The 10,764-nt window shown below is 47.5% G+C and overlaps 1 protein-coding gene and 1 long non-coding RNA gene across 4 annotated transcripts in view; one reads left to right on the top strand and one right to left on the bottom strand.

The window, feature by feature from the left end:
- Nucleotides 1-2,826, bottom strand: part of LOC118216195 (protein shisa-6-like) — a 78,504-nt gene extending 75,678 nt beyond the window's left edge. Inside the window, exons 1-2 of one of the 2 annotated variants that reach the window (XM_035397270.1) lie at nucleotides 2,424-2,826; nucleotides 725-1,599 (exon numbers count right to left, since the gene is read on the bottom strand). In XM_035397270.1, the coding sequence (XP_035253161.1) occupies nucleotides 725-1,269 (545 nt within the window). In that variant the 5' untranslated portion in view covers nucleotides 1,270-1,599; nucleotides 2,424-2,826. The remainder of the gene's footprint in view (nucleotides 1-724; nucleotides 1,600-2,423) is intronic. The other variant, XM_035397271.1, reaches the window with a different exon arrangement.
- Nucleotides 1-10,764, top strand: part of LOC118216197 — a 108,031-nt gene that overhangs the window by 57,517 nt on the left and 39,750 nt on the right. Inside the window, exons 2-3 of one of the 2 annotated variants that reach the window (XR_004762970.1) lie at nucleotides 4,098-4,248; nucleotides 4,555-4,932. This is a non-coding gene — a long non-coding RNA (uncharacterized LOC118216197). Of the gene's footprint in view, nucleotides 1-4,097; nucleotides 4,249-4,554; nucleotides 4,933-10,764 lie in introns of those variants that run through there. The other variant, XR_004762971.1, reaches the window with a different exon arrangement.

Here is a 10,764-nt window from a genome sequence, read left to right as displayed (position 1 = left end):
CTGATCCGCCTGTAACTTTCCCCCCGGTATACTGTTCTCTAGCAGACTTTAGGACTGACCGCGGGTGACCCTGAACCCTCCGCTCCATTTCCCTGTGGCTTATTGCAGGTATGGATAATAAAATGTGCAAATAGCCTACCACAAAACAGGGAATCGCCTGTGAAGTTTGATTAATTATTCATTTCACCTTAAAGCTCAAATATGAGAGACGATAACATTAAACCACCAAACATTGACAGGGCATTTGTCTGATTACCCGCACTTGCCCTCGTGCAGAAATAATCAATTTTCCCCATAAGTTATAGCGGAATTCCAACGAAGATTGAGGTCTATTCGATGGCGCGATACGGTTATTGGTATTCGGCTGCCGTTTCTTTTTTTCTCTCTCTCGCTCTGGTTTAGGTGAAAACATTTTGTGCCTTTCGGCTTGTGTGCAAGAGCTAAAACAGGACATTTTTTTTGCAGGCGTCCCTCTGACCTGCTCTAGTTTTAGCGTTTTAAAATAGCACCCCGGTTAAACATAGGCATAATATGAATCTATTCGTTTTTTCAGACACAGTAGCCTACTATAAATATGAAACACACGGAGTAGGGTGCGTTTAACGTCCGTAGCTAGCCGTTAGATGATTCTGTTGAGGGAAATGCGGTGTGATTAACTTTTATTACGCAAGATGAGAGAGTTGTGTTTCGAGGTGCGTACTTAAGTTGAAAAGCCGTTGCTTACCTGTGAACATTCATTTCCTGTGGAGGTCTTGTCGCTTTGTCATAGGCCACTTTTGCAGAAATCCCAAGGGTGATGATAAAAGCTATGACCCCACAGGTGATGTAGACCGTTGTGTTCGTTTGATCCAGATTTGGATCATAAGTGTCACCTGTGGGCACAGGTGAGGGAGGCTGAGTTTTCACCCACTCGGGTGTGTTGTAGTTTGTACAGGTCTTCTGATCTAAACGGTTCCCCTTAAATTGACAACAGAAGCGCAGGAAGCAACTCCCACAGCAGTATCGGTGGTCGGTGTTGTTGCATTCGAACTCTTTGTCGAACTGCCCGCTCACGTCGTAGTAACCCAGGCACGTCTCGTGGTTGCCGGTGGCGGGCGGCTGGACCTGCGTGATCCTGCGGGGAATCGCCGTTGGTACGACGGTGGTATTCAGTTCTTTCGCCTTCTGATTCCGCTTGGGGACGTTCTTATTTTTCTTTCCCGTAGCTGCACATAATACATTCAGCGGGTCCAAATATATCAAAAGTAGCAAAAGGTGTTGTATCCCCATGGCGCGTGTCTTTTTTCTTTCTTTTTTTTTTTTTTTTTTTTTTTTGACGCCAGTTGTTTTGATCTTTTCCTTTCCTTCGTATCCCTGTCCTTGTCACGAGAAAAGACTACAGCTTATCCGCTCTGGTCGTCGCGAGCCTGACAACCGAGCCTTGCGCTTTCCCGCGGGGATTCCATTCCCGATGCTCTTCCGCTGCCTCCCGCTATTGAAACAGCCATACTCTGACTGACGGAGGGACGGCTCTTTCGCCCTTCAAGATCGGCAGGAGAGAGGTGTCAATCATCTTGCTTCTCCTGACGACTGGAGACGTTCTGTAATCATCGGGGTGTTCTGGAGTTGGGGGGGGGGGGGGGGGGGGGGAAACATCAATATTCTTTTGTTTTTTTTTTTCCTTTAGTTTGTTTGGAATTCAGTTAGAAAAACTGGACTTGCCGGTCCCCACTGGACACTGTCGCCCAGAACCACCTTGATTACATGAGCTTAAAATCTTGGCCACTTAAATGATACCCTAGACACAAGGGAAGTTAAGTATATACAAAGATGAATGGTTGATCACGCCCTTTACCAATCTAAGGCTGTCTGTGCCAAAATAGATAAATGGGGCAAACAATCAAATTCAGCTCACTAACTTGCAACATAAATTTATGTCGCTGTACTTCAGTGCCGTTTTTGTACGTAGACTACATTATAAACTAATTTCTCCGACAGCCAGAGATCGGAGACCCGTGTCATTTTTAAGAGAATCCAATGTATGCTATATGCGACACGAAATCATTTGCTGCCAGCACACGAATTGTTTCAGCACCACGGACAGCGGACACTGCTAAGTCGGATTTGCGTGTTGAAGTGAAGAAATTGTTCAATTTAAAGGCGCTTCGGAAACTTAGGAGAGAGAAAAAAACATTCAAACAAAAAGATGTATTCGTGAACAAATGTAGATGTACAGAGTACTTGCTTAATAAATTTTAGTTTTAGTCATGCGTCCTTCTAAGATAAAGAAAAACACTCAACAGATGTAAAGGAGAACATTTTGAAGCTAGGATGTTTTGAGACGAATAACGAATGGAAAATTAAAACATCCTGCGGTGACTGAGAAGGCAAAGGAGGGATCGCGTAATGGTGAACGTCCACTCCTGCTACAGAACGGTACTCACCCGGCGACGCTGTCCTCCAGCTGTTGAGTGCGTTTCCCTACTGCCAGTGAAGCCGAGAACCCCCCCACCCCCAGTGTTCAGCCGGAGACCCAGCGAGGTTCCGCCCCCGTCGCTCTCTCGCGCCACTTCAGCGCCCACGTCACCAATACACCGGGTACCACATTTAATTACAAATCACTCCCGACAACAGCAGCGCGCGACCAGCTCTGCCTGCAGGCTACACTCAATAACCGGACCATCCTGCCACTGCATTTAGCGCGCCTCTTTCACTCCGGGATGCACGCCGCCGTCTTCTTCCGCCCTCGGGACACGTAAAGGCGTGCTCGCATTTCATGCTTCCCGTGCGGTCTAATGTAATGGTGTGTGAATATACTGAATGCCAAACGCGACTGGGTGTTGCATCGTAGTCTTTGACTGCTTGGAGAAAAAACGGTCACAGGGGCCACAGTCCCCCCCCCCCCCGCCCCCCCCCCCCCCCCACACACACACACACCCACCCAGCATATAATTAAAATGTATGCGCCAAGTGCATACATTTGTATTGGTAACTACTTTAATTGATACCTAAATCAACACAACTCCTGTCTATTAAAAAGAAACATTAAGACGTGAGTTTGACATACGAGTGGGTAAACACCTGAATTTCAATGAGTCTGCGCCTAATCTGATTGATCTGCGTCATAGAGAGATAGTTGGTTTATTGTCATTAGTGAGGACATTTTTTTTTCCGGCGTCGGTACCATCCAAAAAGCACGTAAGCCAATAAAAACATGAATCACACACCACACAACAAAGAACACTCAAGTTCGTAAAAAGCAGTCTACGGTAAATGGATGCTACTGGCACATAATGTTCAGCTGCTCAGTGCTCTTTTTCACAGTCGGTACCATCCACAAACTAGGCATAAGCCAATAAAACACGACACATTGAATCGTGCACCATACTGTGCAGAGCACATTGACTGTAGCAGCAGTCACTGAACCGATCTACAAATACGGCATGTATTCTAAGCATTGTAATATGATCGTGCAGGAATAGATAAGGGGAAGTAAATATGTTGGTGTGGGGGAAGTTCTTGGAATGGAATTTCAGCACAAAAACACGTGCGTGCGCATCGACAATTACGTCACATTGCATTTATTTGGCAGACGTTTTTATCTTGAGCAACGTACAGTAAGTGCATACCGAAGGCCATTGGAACAACTACAGAACGCAGGTCCGATAAGGTGCGATACTCACTATGTAACGGTTATGCATGGCCATCAAGACATTAAGGAAGGTGTTGGGGGGGAAGGTGGAGAAAGCCAGTGTCAGCAAAACTGCTGACCAGCGACAAGACCCCTTCTGAAATAACAAGACCATATTTCTCACTGGGTGGGGGGAATAAGGAAATTAGTTATATTAGGTTTTATTCATTTATTTTTGTTTTTGAACTCAATTATTTTATTTCACACTGAATTACTTGAATTCACTAAACACTTTAAAAAAAAAATTTTTTTTTTACTTTCACTGGAAAAATCATGAAAAGTTCAGTATGGGTGCGTGAAAGGGTCAGTGCTGAATGCAATAATGTCGGGAAATGAAAGGACTTTCGCAGCGTGTTAATACTCCGTGGCACCAATGCATCAATATTTATCCACGATATAACAGAGCATTATTCATGCTGCTTTGCAGACGCCCTTATCGTAGACGCCCCGTACAGCCGAGTGTGGGACCTGCCCGAGTGCAGCAGCCGGTGCAGACGCCGCAGTCGGCTGTGATTTCCACCTGCTCCGTGACGTTGGTGTCGCCCGCTTCTGTTCCAGCTCCTCACCTTCAGCTGCAGGTACTGCTGTCCCCGCACGCGGGCGTACCCGAAAATCCTGATACCGCACACTGGGGTACCCACCGATCCTGATACCACACACTGGTGCACCCACCGATCCTGATACCGCACACTGGTGCACCCACCGATCCTAATACCGCACACTGGTGTAGGTTTGAACTATCATGCCTCAACAATCTTAATATAGACATTAAGATTTTCATTCAGTGATTTCAATATCACAGATAGCTTTCAGACTTCACCAAAAGAAACATTCTCGTGTACATAGCCACACAGGGTCTCTGAGTGTTCGGTTTCCTCCTGCAGGAAGGAAGTAAAGCTATGTAACTTTCAAAGGAGAGAAAACTCACCGGGACGCCCTAGTGAGAAGACTTCCAGGGTTACCCTTCTCGCCCAAGGATGTTTACTTTTGAGGCCTGTGGAGCAGAGAGTGGGGGAGAGAGAAAACAGATTCACTCCTATGGTCACGCAGGGCAAGTTTGCCCTGTCTCTTTATATTGTCTGTTTCCCAAAGGTGATAATCTAAGAACTAGACATCCCGCACTGGTATACCCACCAGTCCTGATACCGCTCACTGGTATACCCACCAATCCTGATAGTGCTCACTGGTATACCCACCAATCCTGATAGTGCTCACTGGTATACCCACTAGTCCTGATACTGCTCACTGGTATACCCACCAATCCTGATGTTGCATGCTTGGCAGCAAGGAGAATACTCACTGTTCCCTCTTGTTCCCCTTTAATGACTGGTGTCTTGATAGATCAGTTTAGAACAAGCCACTGTTGATAAATCGATGCTGTTTGTTCACTGTAGGCACTGAAATGTAATATATTTACAAGAAAAAAGCGGAAAGGGATTTAATTTGACTTATCCTTTTTATCTCTTCGTGAGAATATAAACCAAAAAAGACAATACTACTATAATTTAAAAAGCTGTATAAAAAGATATATTTTCTATGGCTCTCCTATGGATATATTTAGGAAGAAAATACCCTGTTGGATTAATTTTTATGGCCAGGACTGAAAGAAATGTTTATTTTATTATCTCACAAAGAGAGTTGTAGAGTGATTTTCTTGCAGATATCCGCAGGCTATTTCTCGTTATCACAACCTGAATTTTCATCATGTGGCATTTGGGATGTGTTCTAGAATGTTTGTTACAAGTTCCTTGTAAGCACAAATCCTTGTATGGAAGTGGCTCTTAAAGATATAGGAAGTAAGAGTCTAATAAATATTAGCAAATGTTGTGAATTGCATAAATGTAGACTGGAATCTGAAAGTATATTTTGGGAGCTTCATCTTCCACAGTCTTGGACCCCGCGTGTTCACACAAGCACCAGTGACTCGTGTTCATTCAAGAGCACAGTATGGGAAAGAAGTTTGCCGCAACAGAAGAATGCTGCAGAATGATTGGCCAACAATGTGTGAAGAAGTGGCGTGGCCATCTATTGGCCAATCGGTTTCTGCAGCCTTTCCAATCAGTTTGTCAGCCTTGGGTTTATATAGGGACGGGTATGAGTCGATTTTTAATTTTTCTATAGGGATGATACGGGATCGATTATTTGTCCGATATGTGCCTATTCAATCTTTTGTATTTTCTCGTGAAGGCTATGCAACTATGCGCTGGAACTTGGCTCCATTTATTAGTGTATAATACAGTATGTAATAATAATAATAATAATAATACATTTAATTTGTAATGTATCTTTCATTAGAAATAAATCTCAAAGTGCTACAGAGTAATACAAACAGAAGCATAAAAAAATGAACCAACTGCAGAGAACATTAAAAGCCACACAAAGTATGTAAAAGAAATGCATGAAAACAGAGGATACTTCTTTTTCTAATACAAACAGAATGCCCGTACGTATTTTGAAACGCGCGCTTTGATTGCAGTTGTGCTTTTTGTAGAAGCGGGATAATGTCCCTGCGACTGAGCTGAGGGGACTTGCCTGAAGCGAACTTACCACCGCCGACAATTTACATTACATTACATTACAGGCATTTAGCAGACGCTCTTATCCAGAGCGACTTACACAACTTTTACATAGCATTTTACACTGTATCCATTTATACAGCTGGATATATACTGAAGCAATTCCGGTTAAGTGCCTTGCTCAAGGGTACAACGGCAGTGTCCTTACCCGGGAATCGAACCTGCGACCTTACGGTTACAAGCCCAGTTCCTTACCCACTGTGCTACACTCCGTCCTATTTTCAGTGAAAGAATGCGTTCCACCGAGACGGACACGTTACTTAAGTATTCCAGCAAATATTCCACACCCTATACCACTTGGCAACGAACACGTCATCCTAATATCCCGACCGTGTCACCTACTATTCAGCTTGGTTTTGAGTCAAAATGGTCCCACAGCATGTTTGTTATCATGGGTAGCGACTGTTGCTAGCCAACGCCTGAATTATATTCGAAGCAGAGGCTAAAACTATAAACGTATAGTCAAGCTACGAGACTAGCTACTCTCTATGCTGTCATGCATGGACATCATGCTGACACTGTTGTAAGTGAGATGCTGTAATTGGCTTCTTGCTCTTAAGGATTTACACTCTATCAAGTCAGACCGATGCGCATTAATTTATTTAATTTGCAGTATTAATAACGGTGATTGAACTTCTGCAGGCGCTACATCATAGCTGGGCATACATGGAAGAATAATGCTCACGTCCCAGCCAATCAGAATTGAGTGTTCAGCCAAGCTGCTGTATGTTGGTTTTGTGGGTATGCAACACATGGAGAATCTCGTAGTTCTGGCGGGCCACGAATCACAGTACATTCACTTAACAGGGCGGTCTACTTAAACAGCCTCCCTCTACTCATTCGGCTGCTCCTCCTGCATGCAAGCTGCTGCACGTTGCTTTGTAAATCCCCTCCACCACCCCAGCTCCATCCCTATGTGTCAAGAATTTGCATTTCTCCATTCCTATGTGTTAAGAACTTGCTTTGCTCCATCCCTATGTGTTAAGAATATGCATTACTCCATCCCTATGTGTCAAGAACTTGCTTTGCTGCTGGATCTGTTCTGTGTGTACTGTGTGATCTGTTCCACGCGGGCTGCGTGGTTGGCGGGAGAGCTCCAGAACAGAGCCATACTGCCAAACATAACTGTATTGCCTTTATTGTCAATAAAGATCTACTTTGATGACAGTGGTCCTGACAGAATTGTGAGTTTGCTGTCTTTGTGATGCGCGAGGAAGCGTTCGTGATCAGACGGGCCTTAAGAAAGACGGGCATCAAACAAAATGGCTTCTGTTTTATTGAGGATCAAAACAACCAAGCAAAGTCCTCCCAAAATTCAGCTGGGTTTTCCATTGGCCGTGCCAGCCTGGAATGTAGTCCTGCCCCGTAGCTGAAGTGAATGGGCGTGGGCTTGACTAATGCCCCAGGGAATCCTGGGAGTCATCCTGCTGCAGAAAGTGGTGTTCTTGGGCCAGTAGAAGGTAGTGCAAGTAGGAAAACTTACTGGATTAAGTAGCAAAACTTACTTTGGTGATGGGGATGCTGCACTCTTTAAAAAATGCTGTTTTTCTGGAAGAGATTTCTGATGGAGGTTGGGGTTCAGTTTCCAGTTCATAGTCTGCTGGCCCGTAGGAGGACAGTGTGGCTGAGAATATAAACGGAGCAGAAACATAAAGCCAGGGGCTGCTCGGTGACGCGTCCCGACGAAGCTTCTCTGGAACTGAGTCACCGCTGTCCCAGTGCCAGCTGCGGCCACCGACATTCGGCTCCCTGGCGCTGGGGGGGCACACGGGCACATTCGGCTCCCTGGCACTGAGGGGGCACACGGGCACATTCGGCTCCCTGGCGCTGGGGGGGCACATTCACGTGTATACGCTGTGTGTGCTTTTGCTATGCATTATGGGTATTGGCTGGGTGCGTTTGCTATGCATTATGGGTTAATGCTGTGTGTGCTTTTGCTATGCATTATGGGTATTGGCTGGGTGCATTTGCTATGCATTATCAGTATACGCTGTGTGTGCCTTTGCAATGCATTATGGGTATTGGCTGTGTGCGTTTGCTATGCATTATTGGTATACGCTGTGTGTGCGTTTGCAAGGCATTGTGGGTATAGGCTGTATGTGTTTCCAAGGCATTATGTGTATACGCTGTGTATGCATTTGCAAGGCATTATGGTTATACGCTGTGCGTGCGTTTGCTATGCATTATGGATAGACGCTGTGTGTGCATTTGCAAGGCATTATGGGTATACGCTGCGTGTGTGTTTGCAAGGCATTGTGGGTATATGCTGTGTGTGTGTGAGTGTGTGTACGTGTGTGTGCTTTGTGGCTGTGCGTGTGTGAGTATGTGAGTGTTTGTGCTGCGTGTGTGAGTGTGTGAGAGTGACTGTGTGTGCTCTGGCTGTGTGTGAGTTTGTGAGTGTGCGTGTGTGTGCTCTGTGTGAGTGTGTGTGCTCTGTGTCTGAGTGTGTGAGTGTGAGAGGAGTTGAGAGAGACAGAGGGTGAATGTGTGTGCTCTGTGTGAGTGTGTGCTCTGGCTGTGTGTGTGAGCTTGTGAGTGTGCGTGTGTGTGCTCTGTGTGAGTGTGTGTGCTCTGTGTCTGAGTGTGTGAGTGTGAGAGGAGTTGAGAGAGACAGAGGGTGAATGTGATGGGTGCCCTGGGCAAAGCTGCAGAATATCACCCTAACCAGGACACTGGAACGGCTGTGTTTTGGACCATGAGAGAGGCAAAATTACACGGTATCCCCGAGCGATACTGGGTGGCAGATTAATTATTATGGCATGTGGTCATTTCTGTGGAGCTTCTTGGGGCAGCTTGCTATAAATAGCCCTTTTATTTCGGTTGTTTGAAATGGCCCGTCTTGTGAGGGAGACTGATAATGATTTATGCCAGGCGTGACTCACGTCTGACGGACAGTCGATACCAACGGCTGGATATTTGCGAAAGCCGTTCAGGGCTCCACAGCAGAGGAGGCCCCTCCTGTAATGAAGGCCTGAGATCTGAGGCTCGGGGCTCGGGGGGGTCGGGGGGGTCGGGGGGGCCGGGGGGGGGGGGCCGGGGGGCCCGGGGGGCTCGGGGGGCGGGGGCCGTCCCGTCACCCTGTTTGTTTAACTTCCAGCAGACTGCCGCTGCGAGGGTTACTGCCCACAGCCTGGTCAGACAAGGATCAACACGTCTCTTCTCCACTCCTCCTCTCCTCTCATCTCCTGCACTCCTTTGCTCTCTTCTCCTCCCCAGCTCTCTTCCTCTTCTCTCTCCTCTCCCCTTTCCTCCTCTCTCTCCTCCTCTCTCCTCCTTTCTGCTTCTCCTCTCGCCTCTTCTCTCCTCCTCTCTCCTCCTCTCTCTTCCCCTCCTCTCTCCTTCCTCCTCCACTCTCCTGTCTCTCCTCCTCTTCTCCTCTCTCTCCTCCTCTGTCCTTCCTCCTCCACTCTCCTCTCTCTCCTCCTCTCTCCTGTCCTCTCCCCTCCTCTCCTCCTCTCTCTCCTCCACTCTCCTCCTCTCCTCTCTCTCCTTCTCTCTCTCCTCCTCTCTCCCCTCTGTAACGGCGGGCGGGTGGGCGGAGCCTGTCCTTGCAGCCCCCCCCCCCCCGGCGCGTGTGTGAGGTAACGGCAGGTCAGCCTGATTCTCCATTCAGAGCAGTGCGCCGCTGGAGCCGCGGCTGCATTGGGAGGATCCCCAGAGTGCTGCTGCTCCTGCTCGCCCCCCCCCCTCCCCGATCGATAAGCATTTTAAATGCAAATGCCACGGCTTCATAACGACATCCCGCCCCGGTGGCCGGACACAGGTAAAGAGGAAAGTAATAATAATTAATGGGGGCGACGTGGGGAACTGGGGAAAATCCATCAAAACCTGGACGGGAGAGTCAATTTACCCGATCGGGTGCTCAGGCCAGCGCTGCGGAGCTGTTCGTGTTTACGGCTCCTGCTTTATGGTCAGTTACACTGAGGCACGGGGCCCGGAGCTCCGCGCTGGCTACCCGAGATTACTGTTCGGCAGGAAAACGATTCCCCTCTCGCCTCTCTCTCCTGTCCGCTTCGGAAACGGAGCTGATGAGGCTGATGAGGTCGCACATCTCTCTCAGCACACAGTCTCTGAGTGCACAGTCTGAGTGCACAGTCTCTAAGCACAGTTTGAGTGCACAGTCTCTAAGCACAGTCTCTGAGTGCACAGTCTCTAAGCACAGTCTCTGAGTGCACAGTCTCTAAGCACAGTTTCTGAGTGCACAGTCTCTAAGCACAGTCTCTAAGCGCACAGTCTCTAAGAACAGTCTCTGAATGCACAGTCTCTAAGCGCACAGTCTCTAAGCACAGTCTCTGAGTGCACAGGCTCTAAGCACAAAGTCGCTGAGTGCACAGTCTCTAAGCACACAGTCTCTGAGGGCACAGTCTCTGAGTGCACAGTCTCTAAGCACACAGTCTCTGAGGGCACAGTCTCTATGCGCACAGTCTCTGAGTGCACAGTCTCTAAGCACACAGTCTCTGAATGCACAGTCTCTATGCGCACAGTCTCTGAGTGCACAGTCTCTGAGCGCACAGTCTC

The sequence above is a fragment of the Anguilla anguilla genome, chromosome 17 (assembly GCF_013347855.1).
Source record: "Anguilla anguilla isolate fAngAng1 chromosome 17, fAngAng1.pri, whole genome shotgun sequence".
Classification (NCBI taxonomy): domain Eukaryota; kingdom Metazoa; phylum Chordata; class Actinopteri; order Anguilliformes; family Anguillidae; genus Anguilla; species Anguilla anguilla.
This window is presented reverse-complemented; position numbering and strand designations above follow the sequence as displayed.